This window comes from Podarcis raffonei, chromosome 16 (genome assembly GCF_027172205.1).
Source record: "Podarcis raffonei isolate rPodRaf1 chromosome 16, rPodRaf1.pri, whole genome shotgun sequence".
NCBI classification, from domain to species: domain Eukaryota; kingdom Metazoa; phylum Chordata; class Lepidosauria; order Squamata; family Lacertidae; genus Podarcis; species Podarcis raffonei.
Window position 1 is genome coordinate 26894407 of NC_070617.1, and position 18117 is coordinate 26912523.

Below are 18117 nucleotides of genomic sequence, written 5' to 3' on the forward strand. Positions count from 1 at the left end.
GGCAATAGGTTGAAAATGATCCCATACAACCTGACTAGACAGAGCTCTGGCACTCTCCCACCTCAGCTCTGCTACCATGGTGGAGTCTACCTCCTTCTGTATTGAAATGGAATCCATCAATCAATGCCCTTTTAGAACCAAGGGCCCCTGCCCCAAAATGTTCATAGCATACAGGGCATGAATATGTCAGTGAGTGTGCAGGCATACTTGGCAACTACTGGGTGGATGTACAGGGCTGCCATGCTGGGTTCAAGCAATGTTGGACCTGAATTAGTATTAGACATTACTGGTTTTTATTAGAAATGGTTTGCTGCTCTGCCTGCTACCATGCTCATTCCACTGTTTCTTTCGCCGTTAGGGGAAATGTGCATGGCCTGCCTGGCCAATATCTGTTTCGTTTGCTTAGATGAGCAATCCTTGCAGAGGGGCTGCTGTAAGCGTTTGAACTCCAAAAGCCCCTGACTGTTCCAGCAATCTTCTATTGTCACTGAGAATGGAAAACTTGAGATGTACGTGACCCAAAGTGTCAATGGTCATAAATGTATTGGACAGTTCAGAGCCACTGCTTCCATCAGATACAGTTTCCACTGTTGCTGTTATCCTTGGTTTGGAATCAAATCTATTTCTGTTTAAGCTTTTTCTCCTTTGCAATCAAGCCGTTTCCTGATTAGGGAGTGTTAAGTCTGCAGTCCTAAAGGTTATTTGTATTGTAGCAAGGAGTAAATGCATTTAAATTGGTGATACTTCAGAGAAAACATCTTTTGATGGGACTGCAAGCCATCATGCTGAATTTAATATTTTCATTCGGCAACTGTCTATAAAGTCATAAATATCTCCTGAGGGATATGGTAGAAGATAGAAACTAGCAATCCTACAAAGTAATATGATTCTGCAATAGAAGAGGATCAGAGCACGGTTATGGTTCAGGTAATGGAACTATTGCATGTTCAACATTTAGTGGGCATGCAAAGATATGCGCACATTAGACCAGAAGAAAGCTGGAATATGATCATTCCTGACAAAGGAATGCACAACCCCGGTCTTTTAAGCTAGATAATCTGAGGAATATTATCAAGACAAGAATTTTACACAATTGCTCGGTGTGAAGGAGCCAAGAATAAATGGAGCATTGACCACTACGAAAAATAGTACAGGTTTTTTTTACATGTGCCCTTTAAAAAAAATGAAGATACTATTGGATGTCCAAAATGAGACTAATTCGGGAGGCATGGGCTTAATTGGCACACACAAGGGGTTGTATAAAAACACAGACAAAAAAACCAAGAGTTTGTATCAAGAATGACTATGGGCACCTTTTACCCTCTTTTCTGTGCTCCAGTGAGCACTCTTGGAGTGGTTGGGAGAACTCAGCCCTAGGCAGTGAGGGTACATATCGACCTTCCCCAACCCAGTGCCCTCTAGATGTTTTGGACTACAAATCCCAACAGCCCTAGCATCATGCAGCCTTGTTTGACAGAGTGTTCTGTTTCGTGTATTGAGGAACATGTTTTGGACATGCAACAGTCTGCTTATTTTGCTTGTAGGGTTTTGGTTTTTTTAACTGATGAAACTGGCAATTTTCTAAGACAAGATTTTATGAATATTTGTTAACTTTGTCAGCAAAGGGTCTTGTGGGAGCATTGTGACATAATCTGTCATGGACTACAGCCCACTTCATCAAATGCATAGAGTGTGATCCTCTTGTGTCTGCAAAAAGAGCCTGGTCACCTTTCACAGTAACAGTGGTTGGCGATAACAGAATCATCTTGGGACTGCTGTGTAAATTTTATGCATCTGTACTGAGAAAGTAGAACAAGGTCTCTATTTAGACACAAGTGACTAGAACTGAAAATTTTCATAAATTGCAATTTCCCCTTGGATGTTCCCCTTCAAAGCTGCTTAATTCCAGGATGGCCACGTTAAGATCAGTACAGTGGTACCTCAGTTTAAGAACAGTCCTCTTTAAGAATGATTTGGTTTACGAACTCCACAAAACCAGAAATAGTGTCCCGGTTTGAGAACTTTACCTTGGTCTAAGAACGGAATCAGAATGGTGGAAGGGCACTGGCGATGGGAGGCCTCATTAGGGAAAGCGCGCCTTGGTTTAAGAATGGTTTTGGTTTAAGAACGGACTTCTGGAACAGATTAAGTTCGTAAACCGAGGTACCACTGTAACAGAGAGGCCCAGTAGGCTGAAAAGTTATCCTACTGATTCCTGAATGATTGCCATTTCTGGTGTCAGATCTGTGTACAATTATTTAACCAGGCCAGTCCCTAAGCAAAAGAATAATTTTTTAATTTGTCAATTTGGGTACAAATAAGGCAGGCTTGCACAAGTTGTGACTCAGCAAGCTAAATGCTTGATAATCTGCTTGTCCACCCCCACCCCCACTTTTTCTTTTACTGCCTGCCAGGGGAGTTGTCAAGCAACCATCTGGCTGGCCACAGGACATAGCCAGTGGGCTGCATTTGGCTCAGTAGGTCATAATGTTGTGCTGGCATTTTCTACAAAAAGAGATTCAAAGACCTCTTTTAAATGTAGGTGCCTGAAAATACATCTGATGCTTGAGTCTGGCTTTGTTAGAAAATAAAATGTTTTAAGGCTCGCTTTTGGGTGGTGAGTGGCCTTTTCTTATTGACAAATGCTGGTAAACTCTATTTGAGGAGTTGGACTCATTCCGCATAGGACAGGTGGGATGTGCTGGAACCACCTTGACTGGGGTGCTGCTCCCGTGCTCAAGGAATTTCAGCTTGCAATATTAAGCCAGAAGCTTCCTCTATTTCAGCAACCCCAGTTCTTTTCCTCCCCTGTTTCCATAACAACGTGTCTGTAATGGAGCACATAAATGCATTCTGAGGTTTTCTGCCCTTCCATCGTTAGCTTGTAAATCCTAAATTCTCACAGCAGAACCTGGGGAGTCTGTAACACAGAGGGGGTTTCTTTAATGGTAACTGTCAGTCCAGCCCAGAGCTAGGCACTGGCATTCTCAAGGCCAGGCTCTGAAGGGAAGTAACTCGTACACAGCACTATCCAAATTTCATGTGCAGCAGCCCCAGCTGGAAAGGAAAGAAGGATGGCTCTTGTGCACTCATTCTTCCATCCTTGCATTTTCCTCTGTGCCTCTGCACAATTTCTATTATTCACGTCAACAGAGTTAGCTTGAGGGGTGAACGGCTGACTCATGTGGACTTGGCTGCTTCCACAGTGAGACCCCTCTGATTCAGACAGGGGAAACCAGACACATGTTTCAGATGATGTTGGTCCTGCTTCATGTAAGTTTGAGTACAACGTGTCAGATGATGTTTACAGGCTTATCTGCTTCAATATTATTTAGAGGACAAAAGCCATCCTAGCATGTTGAGATGTGTGTTTAATTGTAGAAAGTAAGTGATTTGGGGGCAAAGGGGGTGAGCAGGCGGATCCCCATACTTGCCAAGTAAAGGGGGCATATAGCAGGTGCAGCTGGATGGGCGCTTGCTAAAGTGCTCTTTGCTATAGAGCTGTTAAACGTATGGATTATTTATGCCTTCCCCCCTCCCTTGCATCTGGCCATTCTCCTTCGTCAGGCAGCTGCAATGATTTCAATGATTTGTTTAGGTAACATATGGATGCCTGTTCTGCTAAACCAGAGGTTTTCAACCTTTTTCAGTCCACGGCTCCCTTGCCCAACTACATTCTTTCTGTGGCACCCCTGTGGGGCTCAGGAACCTAGTTGTGTCACTGCTTTCCAGCAGAGCTGGCAGCCTCTCACCCTTTTTTCAAATACCCTCCCTTGTGGAGTGTTCCCTCAGCCTCCTCTCCCCTCTCCTTTGGAGTCCTCTGGGCAGCTGCTGCTGCCACCCCTGGTCTCTGAGCTGCCCACCCTGCCCCAAAGAGAGGTGCCTCCTCACACTGCCCCATAGAGGCCTGGGACTACAGCAAGGGTTGGCGGACTGGCTGGCTGGACTCCCTCGCCTGCTTGCTGGCCTACTCCAAGGCCACCTCAGCTCCTGGCAACCAGCACCTTCTGACCATCCCCAGAGACACCATTCACCGCAGAGCTTGTAGCCAGGGCTGCTGCAAGAAACAGCTGTGCAAGCCTTTGGGAGGCAGAGATGCAATAGAGCATCAGAGGAGGGAGGGAAGGAAACAGGGACGGAGACCAGAGTTGCCTGTGGCACCCCTGACTATCATTCAAGGCACCCAGGGTGCCATGGAACACTGGTTGAAAACCACTGTGCTAAACCATCACCTCCCCCTCTCCTTCTGAAGTTCCTGGATGGTGTGTCTTAATCTCTTTAGCAGATAGGCATGGCTCCATTCTCCAAATGCCTCACTAGGGCAAGGGTCACCCAGTCTTCTAGGCCAGCCATGCCTCGCATGCACAGCAGTCAGAGCAGTGGGAGATCCCAGAAGTCCAACTGTTTTATTCCCTTCAGACTTCACGAATAAAATTTATAAGTGCAAACAACTTCTGTTAGAGTGGAATAATAGGTTTTCTTTGGTTCTGGGCAGCGGGGATGCATTCTCCTTACCCTGATCCTCAGATCCCTACCACCACAAAAATGTGTGCTGAAAATTAAGATTTGTGCTTAGGAAGGCCCTGTTTAAAGACATCTTAACTGGAGTTAAGTTTTAAGGACAGGGCAATGTAATGTTACTTGACTTTCTGCCTTTTGCATTTTATTTTTGAAAGTGACAACATTATCATCTTGACATACTGGGGGGTGGTTATACACATGTGCTTGAATGCATTGTTAAAAATAGGCCTCCTTTAAAACACACACACACCCAACTCCTCCAGTTTCCTTAAACACAGATTGAGACTTCCTATATGATGCATATGCACACATACAAAAGTTGCCTTCTTCACAGAATCAAATTGAGTTGAGCAACATTACATTTCTTTCTCGACCAATGGTTCTGATTTTGTGGGAATAGCCTACCTACTTGAAATGGATTTGCAACATTTTGGCACTGATACTGTGCTTAATCCTCTTGGAATTGTAACTGGTTTAGAAGGCATCAGCAGGGGTCCCAATTTCTGCCTCCACCGGTGCCTTGCTCTGGGGAGATGTTGTGCATAGGTCGGAATATTGTGCCACAAGTCTGTTTGGTGAAATATCTCTCAGAGAAGAAGACCACTGTTCCATGCAGTGGCCTCCTCAAAGTCTTGAACAATAATGTGAACACTATGTTACAATATTCATAGAGAGAGAAGCCTCACAATTAAATGTGCAGTATACGTTGTTTCAAAGCCTGTACTGTAGCCAAGGTGAATCCCTAAGAGATTGCTATGCTGACATAGCAGCGTCAGCAGCATACAGGTCTTGCCTTGAGCAGAGCAGCCCATGGATCCTCAATCTCAGATTCCCAGAGCAGGCATTACTAGGGATGGACCATCCTCCTGCTTCCCCAGCATTCTCTTGAGGGTCATTAGGACCAGAGCAGAGAGACACGCCCTTTCCCGCTATCCAATGAACTATCAAGGGCAATACAATTCACTCTTGCCAGAAGCCTAAACTGACCGCTTGCATAGGGCTTTTGAAATCAGGGTTTGGCCTGCATGTCATTAGCCCAAGTGCTACAGGTTGTCCACCCTGGTATAGTGCTTGCCTTAAGGGTGCAACTAATTGTTACCAAACAAAAAACCTGGAGAATAATTTCCATATCTGGTTTTCCTTTCCCAGTGGCTTCCTGTGGGTCCTGGCACCCAGACATTGGGGGCAGATTTTGTGAAAAGGAGGAGGACTTGGCATGGTGGGGGTCACTGTCTGCAGCACCCCTCTCTCTTTTCATTGGCTGATTCTGCCCCCTGAGCTAAGATTTGAGCTGCAGCCCTGCAAACATGCTTATTATGGTGCTGCAGCTAAGGAGGCCTCTTAAGGCCAAGCTGTCCTCATCTCTAGACTGCAGAGCAAGTATTACTGTGACATGGCTGCAAAAGCAGGGCATAACAGACTTATTTTTTATATATATTTTTTTTGTCCCACTTTCCTCCTAAGCTGGCTCACAACATTGATTAAGACAGTTGCAGCTAAAAACACACCATCAATAAAGATATTTTTTAAAAAAACCAGTTAAATAAGTACAGCGGTACCTCGGGTTACATACGCTTCAGGTTACAGACTCCGCTAACCCAGAAATAGTGCTTCAGGTTAAGAACTTTGCTTCAGGATGAGAACAGAAATCGTGCTCCAGTGGCGTGGCAGCAGCAGGAGGCCCCATTAGCTAAAGTGGTGCTTCAGGTTAAGAACAGTTTCAGGTTAAGAACAGACCTCCGGAATGAATTAAGTACTTAACCCAAGGTACCACTGTAACCCTATTAAAAATTAGTTAAAACCAATTTAAAGTGCAAATGTACAAAGTGCAACACCCACCCTCAGAAGGACCTGTCGCAACAGACTTTAAGTGGCCAAAGGCCTGCTAGAACAAGGAAGTCTTTGCCTGCCAGCAAAAGGAAAGCAGAGAGGGAGTCAGGCAAAGCTCCCATGGAAGGGCATTCTACAGTCTGGTAGCAGACATCAAGAAGGCCTTCTCTCATGTCCTCAGCAAATGTGCCTGTGAAGGTGGTGGGACTGAGAGTAGCGTCTCCCCAGAAGATGTCAGAGCCCAGACAGGCTCATATAGGGAGATATGGTCCTTCAGGCAGCCTGGACCCAAGCCATATAGGGCTTTGGAGGTGGAATAGGAAAAATCCTTCACCCCTGAAAAGCAGACTGGTCTCTGTGTTAGGGAATCATTTTGCCAGAAACAAGTAGAAAGTTTCTAGAAGGCTACATAGTTTTTCCTTTATATATGGGAGTGGCACTCTGAGCTTAATTATCATCAGCTGGAAGTGCAAATAAGAAGAAGACATCTGTCCGAAGAGTATTGCCTGTAAAATATTCTGAAGGACTGCTCCTGTAATTTACGACGTGTAGGAGATGAAAGACTTTTGTTTGAAAGTGTACAGTTAATTGCTGTTTATGTTAACAGTCGAAAATATATTGGCTACCGTAATGCTTGTACCCGGTCTGGGAATAAAATCTCTTGACCGAGACTTCACAGAGTTTGTGTGAGTCATCTTTAGAACAACTTCGTCATTGTCCGCTGCTTCTGCGCAAGAGACAGAAAGAAGATAAACTCTGCTAAACAGTTTTAAAGAGGTTTTACCTAACCACCAGTATCTGCGCAGTTAAAGTGTGTGGTCGGTAATCTCTAATACTCTGCTGCCTTGTATGGATGAAGGCAAGAATGCAGCTTCCACAATTAAAAGTGGAAGCAGCAGCCAGGAAATATATTATCAAATCTGCCATTAGTTCTCTGATGCAAATTAAAGAAGAAAAGGCAAGAGACCCAGTTTATTTTTAAACAAATTCAGAAAGAGTTTAATAGGGAAATATATCCCTATTACAGTAAATGTTTAAAGGATTATGTGGAGGTGAATGTGGGAGTGGGAGGGACCGCAAGAATAATAGTATACAGTGGAAAATAATTACCCACTCCATTTGCAGACAGTTTTTAATGGAGAAATATTAGGGGCTTAAGCTACAGTTTCCCCCTCAGGCCGCCATCTTGGCAAAGTAGCCCTTGCTGTGATAAACTGCAGCTGGGTTTGGTGTAATTATGACCAAAGGGGGCGAATTGCCCCCTTTCTGTACCAGCAGTCAGGAGGGGAGCTGCAGGCAATGGGAAGGGTGCCTTTGGGGGCTGCCTAGCTAAGGCTGTGCTTGTACCCAGTCTGTCTGTGGAAGATGAGGTTGCCGTATACACATGCAAACAGGTTTGCTGCTTCGAGCTGCTCTTGGCTCCTGTGGAATAAAATAAGCACATAGGGTTGGCTGGTGGGTGGGGACAGACATACCTTTTCCTCAGCTGCATTTGTTGTGCTTCCTTAAAGATGGGGACCTCATGACACTGATCTGCGTTTCTGTAACCTCCAAAATGGACTGCTGCACAGTAGTGCAGAGGAGGCTGCAGCGAGTGCAGAGGGTTGTCACTTAGAGTCTTCTAATGACTGGGGTGAAAGGTGTGAGCATGTCCAGTCCAAATAGGCTTCTGGGCTTTAAGGCCCCTTCAGGCCTACGACCCATACAAGCCTCGGGGACCTTGGAAATACTACACAAGAGGCAGCAGAACTCTTTATGTCCTCACATCCTCTGCAGCGAGTCACTGTGAGAGGGAGGGAAGGAAACACCTTCCAACCCACCTCCTTGCTTTCTGATGGGGTGGGCTTGGGGTAGGTGGTGGGGAGGAAAAGCAGGAGGCCTTTTCCAGCCTGGATTCTGATCCCTGAGGGACAAGGGTTGGTGATGGGGGCTTAGCAGCTCAACTATGCTTTTGAACAGGCATTTAACAACTGCCAAAGCTGGTTTCTGAGGTCAGGCCCAGGAGAACTTTGCTGGCATCACTACAGCTTCTCTGCTTGCTGTAGCAACTGCTCCCTCTGTGGAGTACTAGGCCTGAAAGCCTTGCCAGGTCTGTGCCAGGAGCATCTACCTCACCCCATTTGTAAAGAGCATAAAGGGCTTCCTAAGAACCTGCAGCTCTATGAAACGATCCAAGTAACATCTGTGCTCCTGCCTGTGGGGCTCTGTACCACCCACCACCCTCTTTCGCATAGTTTCAGCTCACATATGCAGAAAACTTATGAAGAATCCTCTGCCATTGGGGGACACTTGGTGTGGACACTTTGAGAGCCTTTGCGCGGAATGCCTGTCTCTGCGCCTGCTTCAGCGCTACAGTACCTGATGCACACAAACACACACACAATCTTTCCCTGTGTTTCTGAATATATTTACACCTATAATATCACCATGCTTATTTGCTATTTCCATGGAAACCTGAGTAGGAACTTCAAGTGACTGCATTCAATTACAGTGGTTAGACAAAAGTGTGTTCCCTCGTTGTCTACCGTCAGGCCATTTTCTGGCAGAGCTGATCCAAGCTAAGTGCTGTTATAATGACTGATTGACTTTTATATGTATCACCTTATTTCACTAGTTCAGGGCTGGTTACCATCTGAAAAGATAACCATGTAAGACATACAAAGTGCAATGCTCAAGCTATTAACCCTGTTCTGAAATAGTCAATATGCAAGCTTGCAGCTGGAGCCCTTCTGGCTGGCTGCTTCATCCCTCTCCACTCCAAGTTCACAGCCCCCTTTGCAGATGGGGACTAACTTCCCCAAACCATTCTTTTCTCCCGCTTTGCCTTTGCTAATTTTACCTCATCTAATATTCCGTGAATCATCTTGATTTTCCCTCTGAGCTGAATTCCTTTTTCTGCTCTAGACAGAGAAGATTTCGGGGGGGGGGTAGGGGGAGCCTGGCTGCCAGTGGTTGATGATGATGGAAAGTAGAGGAGCCCTGGACTGCTCTGTAACACCAGAGATGTAAGATGAACTCATTGTGCTTTCAGGACGTAGGGGTGGAATGCGACACTGTGACAAAATCACACAAGTGGGGGAAATAAGTATTACAAGAGGGAACTTTGCTACTGTGGCTCAGAGTCCTTCAGTTTTGAAAAGAGGCAAGTGAGAGTGAGGCTTTATTCTGTCAAAGTCTGGATTCCATTTCAGAATCACAAAAGCTGGTGATCTGGCTGGAATTTCCTCTCTTCCCTCCAGCGTGATGCTGCTTCAGAGTGTGATTCAATCACAGAGCCATTAATGAAGAGCATCATTCACAAATGGCATTAATCTGCAGGGGCATTTGCAGTGGAGAGGACATGACTCAAAGGGAGGGTGTTGGGTGTAAGGTAAGAGCTCTTGAATTAGTCCCAGGAGTAGTATGTGGGATTCTAAAGCATGAACAAGCATGACCTTGGATGCTTATCCATCTTAAAATGATTTGCTTCCTTTATCTTGTGATTTTTCCAGAACCAAGGCTACTCTGCACATGGTTTGTTTCCTCTCTTGAAGGCCTTGACGTATAAACCAGGCCAGTGTTATTCCCTGCATGGTTTTCTGCAAATTTTCTCTGTTTGTTGTATTAAAGTTCCTGGAAGATACTGTTACAAGAATTCAGCCTTGTATAAGCATTTGACTTGTTCATAACATGAATGTTCTGCATTACTCAACTCTGAATATCTTTCCATATACTAAAAGCCTCCAAGGCACATTGATCTCTCTTTGTAACTGGCATCACCTTGGGTGCCTTGTGACCTGAGGTTCTCCTAAGAAAGGCCCATCCAGATGGCAGGTTTTGGAAATCGAGCCATTGTTTGGATTGACAACAGCTTGTAGAATTTATGTACTTTCTCCCTCTAAAGGCCTTGTTAATTGTCACTGGCTTACTGTGTTGCTGTTATTATTATTGTTGTTATTACTATATCAAGTAATACCTGGAAAGGGCTAAGGAAATCCAGGCTGCCCACACCCATGCTTTTCTGGTTCAAAACAGCACTACTTGCAGATCTGCTTGTACATATATAAATTTTGAAAACTATTTCTTGTGCAATCCAGGCAAAGCTAAGCAACTTTAAATCCCATCAAGTATGTGCTTAATCCCCTCAATGAAACAAATGAGATTAGAAGTACCTAGCCTCTGCTGGATGGAGTCCAGTGGTCTTGGGCTCTGCTTTCCACAAACAGCTTTTCTATCAGGAATTAGTGCCTGAATCTGCTAGTTTCCCATTCCCGTTCCCAGCCCCCTTTCCTTCTGTAATGTCTACTAGGCTGTAAGTCTGTGGTCTTAGCTTTCTGCAGCACCTAGGATAATGTAGGTGATTTCTAAACAATAAATAAGTGGGAGGAGGTTTTTGTTCTTTTGCTCTGCTGTGCTTGGCAAGAGGAGTAAAAGTTTCCTGCGGACACAAATGTAGAAGTGACCATCTGGCACCTGATGAAATGCTTGGCCTTGAACGGTCACAAATGGTGCTTGTGCGGTGGGCTCCCTCCTCTCTGGAAATGATTACTTCGTTTTTTAGTGGAGTTCAAAGTTATGTCTCCACTAAATAGGAAACAGTGTACCATGGACAGCTCCATGCGAAATCATCCTAGCAGCACGATGGCTATAAAAAATGTATGTTGTTAAATGATGTCTTGGACTTGCTTGACATGTGATGAAGTTCTCTAAACAGAAAGCGTTTCTCCTCTGCAAGGAAGCAGCACATAAATTTGCCTATGTGGCGCCAATGAGACTGAAGGAGAAGGGTTGTAACACTGTGGCCAAGTGGATGGTTTGCGTGCAGAAGGTTGTGGGAGTGTGGATGTGCACGTGTGAACATGAGAGTTTGGAAAACTGTTTTTCCGTTTTATAACTGGTGCTGTGAAAGCCTTATGTGTTTGTTTGGTTCCTCTACCAGAACGAGAGAGAAAGAGATCTGCTGTTTCCAAGTTTAAATTAACGAGTGTTTGCAAAGCCTGGCACTCTCCTGATATTTTGGACCTCAACTCCCATCAGCCCCAGACACCACAGCCATGTTGGGTGGAGCTGATGGAAGCTTTAATCCAACAATATCTGGAAGGCAGCAGACTACTCAAGGCTGGTACAAGCTAACACTTCTTTAAAAGAAAATCCATCTTTGGAGCAGCTTGGGTGAGAAGCACCTTAAGACTATTCACTGAGGAGGCTATGGCTGTTGAGGTTCCTGCGTAATTTTGTGTGCGATTCTCTTGCTGATGCTTCTGTCCTTTCCCACAGAGTCGGATGGCTGAGAGCCTTCGTCTTTTCGACTCCATTTGCAACAACAACTGGTTTATCAACACCTCCCTCATCCTCTTCTTGAATAAGAAGGATCTGCTGGCCGAAAAAATCCGCCGCATCCCTCTGACAGTCTGTTTTCCAGAGTACAAAGGCCAAAACACTTACGAGGAGGCAGCTGTCTACATCCAGCGTCAGTTTGAGGACTTGAATCGCAACAAGGAGACCAAGGAGATTTATTCACATTTCACTTGCGCCACTGACACCAGTAATATCCAGTTTGTGTTTGATGCGGTGACAGACGTCATCATTCAGAACAACCTCAAGTATATTGGTCTTTGCTGAGGATCTGTGCAGATGAATGTGGTTTCTTAAGGTGATGTGAAATAGGCGAGCCACAGCTGCTTGCCACAGTGGAAACAATGGCGCAGTGCTTGGAAGACCCAGTCACGGAAGGGAGAAATCTGAAGTATGTTCACAGATCCCTTCAACTGCCCACACACCTTTTTGCAAAAACAATGTTTTGGAGTGTGCAAGCCTCCCACCAAATGGCGAGGTTCTGAACTGTATGGAAGTGTTTTCACTACTATCACATCATCCACTGGCTCATTCCGTCTGTTTCATTCCCCCTCCCCCCCACGAGATAGCAAAGCTTACCATGTTCTATGTATAATGAGACAGATTGTTGTCCTTATTGTCCTAGAAACCATCATACTGTTGGAATGATGCAGAGCTGGTGAGTTGGGGAGAGGGCTGTGTTGCAACTCCCAACCCCCAAGAGGGAAGAGACCAGAGGCTAGAGAACAGGCATATCTGAGCAAAGGGTTCCTTTAACCTACAGTCTGGTACTTGACCTGTAGATCATGTACACATGGATCAAGCGTGCACAAGCACCTAACTTGCAACAAGTACAAAGTACATGCTAGATACACACATTGTCTTTGCACCATGGTTTATCATGAATAATCTCTCTGTGGAAGGAACTGATAGCGCAGAATCATCCCTGTGAGTCCCTGCCACCCTGACCAGTATAGCCCCTTCTGTTGTTCACAACGTCAACATGTGTGCAAAAAAATAAGAAATGAGTGGAAATGTTAAGTAATGACAAGGCCAAATTGTGGTCAGTGTTTCTTCTACCAGTGAGGAGTTTTATACATCAAAAGTCTTCTTTTACATCTTTTTTTGCCAAATCTTTGTGCTCTTTCACAAAAACTCTAAAAGTCGAATAAGTGGTTGAGTGTTGTTGGTTTTTTTTTTAATACAGATATATGAAGGTATACATTTTTTTTAATTATTGTTTTGTGTCTGGATTTTGAGTGTGCCAACGGACAATCCTGTTCCATTGCTCCAAGGAAATTCTGACAAGTATGGCAACATTTGCAACAGCCTTTCTAAACACAGGAGCCAATGAAACTGTGTACAATATAGCCTTTTAAGTCATTTTGTTTTGTTTTGGGAGGGGGGTGATTATTTTTTAAAAATGTGCTGTAATTATTAGGTGAACAGATGAGTGATATGAACAATACTTAAATGTCTTGATATTTAAATTTACAAAACTTAGTGGAATTTAAGGAATGGAAGTGATGCATTCCTCGGCTCCCTTTCATCCTGTATGCCAATAATACTGGATGGCATATTACTCTAGCAAATTTACAGCTAAGTTTGAATGCCTGAGAAGCTGTGTGTGAACTTACTGGATAATCTCACATGGATCCTAGGGCCAGTGCCCAGGCGGTTCCTTCTTCTCCCCCTTGTCCCTTGCAAAAGACTTCTTACAGACTTCAGTGTAAGCTAAGTGTGTAAATAAATATACATTCAAGAATCGTAAAGCACATAAATGCACACACATACACACACTTGCTCTTACACTTACACACACACACACACACACACACACACACACACACAATCTCCTTCTGCCTCCCTCCGTTCCCCAGTTGTATGAAGATTAGTGAGAATTCTCAGCCAAGGGCTCTAAGAAAAACCTAAAGAGAAAACAGTGAATGATAACAAAAATTACCGGCTGTCCACTTTTAAGAAAATAAATCTGAATGATCTTAACTGATTTATGGTGTGTGTATGTAATGTTTGTAGATCTTGTGATTCTAGATTCCACACAGCTGGGTTCTTATGTCATTTGCTGCAAGTATGCCTTCTTCTGACATTAAAAACCTGTTTAGTTCTAATTGCTTACGCGATGCGATAAAGCCAGTACAGCTACTGAATAGGAAATGGGGGACAATTCTGTTCAGAAAAAGCTGAAACAGGTGGAGGTTAAAGGGTTAATAGTTAAAGGTTAATAGTACTTTCTGGCAGAAGGGGATTCTCCTGCTGCTTAGCCCCAAGGGGCACTTCTCATGAACACCTATTGCTACAACCATCTTTAAAGGAAGAGGAACGTTTTTCAGAATTGCTGGTGCCAGTGGTAGCCAATACTTGTGAATCCTGTTGAATGTAAGGGACCAATTGCTGAGTAGAGTATCAATTTGAGGAGAGCAGCAATACGACAAAATGAGCTGTGACACTTTGGAAGAGGTGTCCTTTTACTCTGAAGTAAAAGGCCTCAGAGGTCAGTGGAAGTGCCTTTGTCTGCTCTCTTCTCCTGGAACTGCAATCTATGGATTCTTGTCATTATTTTAAAATGAAGTGCTGAGCTTGTACCTGCATGCCCCTTGATAAATTGGGGGGGGGGGGGACTGGAGCAGAAAAGAGGACAGAGAAAGAGCACTTGAAACAGGATTGTGAAATAGCCAAGTTCTGTTTCTACTAAAGGAAATTAGCAGGCAAGTTCTAGCTGAATTCATGATGTTTGTTTTCAATAAAAGGAGACTGCCAGTGGAGGTCAGCAGTGACTGCCGGGAAGGAAAAGATCAGTCCAAACCACGTCTCTAATAAGAGTAGAAGCTCTGGCACAATTTGTTATAGGAAGAAGACTTTACAGTGTTGCTCTTCAGTGGAGGCTTAGAGCAGAAGACCATGGCAGATTATCCTGGGAGGCAGCGAGGGTTCTCCCCACGCCACCCCCGGTACAAATATCAGTAGCAGATGGAGGAGAACTTGCTGATCTGCCCTGAATCCTAATGCTTTATTGTGGAATCACCTTTCATGGCGAAAGCTTCCTTCCTGAGATGTGTAAAGTAGATAGTGAATGAAGAATCTACAGAGATGGGCTATTGCTGCTTGAAGCTCATGCCAAAACGAACCATGTAGGAGAAGGGATTGATTGAAACCACTGAGGTGGGTAATGTTACATAGGACTGTATATTTGGCCTCTAAGGTTACAGCACTTTGGGGGGGGGGTATTCTTTGAGCCATGTTAAAAATCCCAGACACTCCAAAGCCAATTTTCAAGCACGCCAGGAGATAATTTAAACCATGGAATGATGTTTTAAAATGCTATGGTAGACAAACTGGGAGTGAATCCGACCTTTTTGCAACAGGGAATATCTCCTGCATCTTTGGGAGAGTTCAGCCAAGACTGGATGATGGAAACCATAGCCATGTCCAGCACACTTAATTAAGAAGGAGTTTTACTGAAGGCATCAGGAGTATGCTTAAGAGAGACGGTAGCACAGATGAAGCAGCACAGCTTCATGTAGCAATTTCTCATTTATTACATCCTTCCTTTCTGTCTCAGTTATAGGCACAAAAGGTCACTTGTGTCATAAATCAATAAAGACAATTATTCCCTCTATTTCCAAAGCTCAGTAGCAAATGCCAAAACGGCACCATGGAGCATAAGACTCTCAGGGTCATAAATTTGAGCCCCACATTGGGTGAAAGATTTCTGCATTGTAGCAGGTTGGACTAGATGATTCTCGTGGTCCCTTCCAACTCTACAATTCTGTGATTCAAGACACGCGAGGAGGCAACAGCAAGCTGGGTGGGGGTACCCCAACCAAGGTTTACAAAAAAGTGCAAAAAGAATTTTTGCAAAGCAGCTCAGTGAGGAGGACCGAACATGCTGGCTGGCTGGAAGAGTGGACAGCAGCACTCCAGACATCAACATTTTGTTGCAGAGTCCCCCTTGTTAAAAAAGAGACAGTAGAGAGTATAATAGGTATCAGCCAATCAAATATCCAGCAAGTCACAGGGCCGAAGAACATGGCAGCACATTCAAACATCTAGGCATGGCAACACAGCAAACCCCAATGTGCATTCCCACCACCAATCAAACTTCAGACAGTCTTGGGATGCACAGCAAGGCCTCATGTCGTTGGAGCTGGTCCTTTAGGTATTCCTGTCCCTACCCTGTTTAGTACAAGGCAGATAAATTCAGGACTTGTGGTTTGCATTTCATATTCTCCAGCAGTCTTATTTCAATGAATCCAATGAAAACATCTGCTTGGTGTTAATCTTGTACAATGTGCCTCCTTTTGTTAACAGGCTGCTCAGCCTCAACGTTGTTTTAAATAAACCCTTTAGCCCCTTGAAACTTAAAGCTTAACTCTGGACGCGGCTGTGCAAGGTAAGGGCTAATGCCAGTGTGACACAGGAAGTGAACAACTGGGGTGGGGGGACTGTGTATCTTTATGAACAGGAGGAGGGGAACTAACCCTCTTTGTGACATGCAGATGGCCTGCCACTTATGTGGGAGTTATGTTCTGGGGATCTCGCCTAAAGCCAAAATCACATATAGTTAAAACACATTGGGGTAAACACGCAGCGGGATCACAGAAGTCTTTTTTTCTCGTACATCCCTCCTCCTCCTGCCCTCCCCTTTTTTGCCACACGTATAAAGCTGAATGTGCACAAGTTAAATGTGCATACGTTGTGGGCTTACTGTATAAGCAAATGCTTGACTTTATACCTGGTTCCTTTTTGCATATGGGTAATCACAAAACTTCTATTGAACCATCTGCAATGCCTGGAGACAGTCAGGTTGGCACCCATAGTAGTGACCAGAAGAGGAATGACCACTGGGAGGAGCGCAGAGAGAAGAAACACAATGGTGCATCTACAGCAGCACAACCAGATGCTACCCCAGCTGCAGCAAAACATGTATCTCCTGTATTGGTCTCTACAGCCACAGCGGGCGCTGCAACCTTCCAATAGTTTGACTTCACCCGCCCCCCGCCCACAAGGTGCGCTCCCCCATTGTCTCCCAAGACATAGACGGATGCCAACAACAACTGAGAACAAAGCACCATTCTGAAAGGCACAGTCTCCTCTACTGGCCATGTCATCATCAACCACTGACATTAGCAAAGGTTTAGGAACTCCCTGCCTGGGGTCTGCACACACAACTCTGCTAATACAGTGGTACCTCGGGTTACATATGCTACATACATACACTTCAGATTACATACGCTTCAGGTTACAGACTCCGTTAACCCAGAAATATTACCTTGGGTTAAGAACTTTGCTTCAGGATGAGAACAGAAATCGTGCAGCAGCGGCACAGTGGCAGCAGGAGGCCCCATTAGCTAAAGTGGTGCTTCAGGTTAAGAACAGTTCTCCAGAAAAAATTAAGTTCTTAACCCGAGGTACCACTGTAAGCCTGAGCTTTTATTCAGTTTGGGATGTGCAAATACTTTTCCACTGCACTGGCAATCTCCTGAGAGGCGGGGGTAGTCACAAACACACACGACACAGAGCTGGTAAACACCTTTGAACACTGATACTTTTTCTGTCTTTAATTCAGGCTTGTAAATAGTCACTTGCCTGGTTGCCTGCAGCAAGAAAAAAATCTCCCCTAGGCGACAGAGTAGGTAAGCTATTGCCAGTCAGAAGAGGAAAGTGGGCTTGCTTTTATTCGGTAGCTCACTGAGTGTTCACTAGCAACAAGGAACCAGATCACATGCTGAATGAACTAGAAGTGTGAATCATTCTTTATGCAGAAGCTTAGAAGAGCAATGTGTGATGTTCTGGCACCACCAAGAGACAACTGAACTTTACTACTACATAAGATGCATTTCTTACATACTGCTGTTAGTCTACCTGGCTCTTTAGACAGTGGCAAAAGCAAGAAAGAGGCAAAAAGCCATCCCTGCTCTGAAGAACATCTGACCTATATTGAAATCCCACTGCAGGGCTGGTAGGGAATTGGGAACCATGAGAGGGAGAGAGGGAGGGAGGATGAAGTAACAAGGGATAATGTGGACAGGCAGCAATAAACAAATAAAATGGATCACAGACAATAGACAATTGGGTTTTTTTAATCTGTTACTGCATAACCTTACATAGTGTTTGTACAACAACCTTGTAAACATAAGCCAGTATTATTACCCTTATAATACAGTTGAGAGGCTAAAGCTGAGCACTTTGTCTAAAGACCACAGTGTGGACTTGATAATTCTAGCTGATCTCATCTTAAGTGACATACTACATCGGCTCAGCAAAGGCAAGGACGGTTCCTTTCACTCAAAGAATTTTAAGAGAAAGAAGCAAAGGCAAAACTGGTTTCTAACCTGAACTTCATTGCACTCTCAAAATGCTCTCCAGCACCACCAAATCACAAAACCACAGGACCATAGGGTATTTCTAAGCTACACATATGCAGAGCACTTT

The 18117-nt window shown here is 44.5% G+C and overlaps 2 protein-coding genes across 5 annotated transcripts in view; one reads left to right on the forward strand and one right to left on the reverse strand.

Annotated features, from left to right (window-relative positions):
- The window catches only part of GNAZ (G protein subunit alpha z), a 39943-nt gene extending 26271 nt beyond the window's left edge, over window positions 1–13672 (forward strand). Inside the window, exon 3 of the mRNA XM_053370235.1 lies at window positions 11608–13672. Within this exon, the coding sequence (XP_053226210.1) occupies window positions 11608–11952 (345 nt within the window). The 3' untranslated portion in view covers window positions 11953–13672. The remainder of the gene's footprint in view (window positions 1–11607) is intronic.
- Window positions 1–18117, reverse strand: part of RSPH14 (radial spoke head 14 homolog) — a 59883-nt gene that overhangs the window by 36719 nt on the left and 5047 nt on the right. The window lies entirely within an intron of this gene.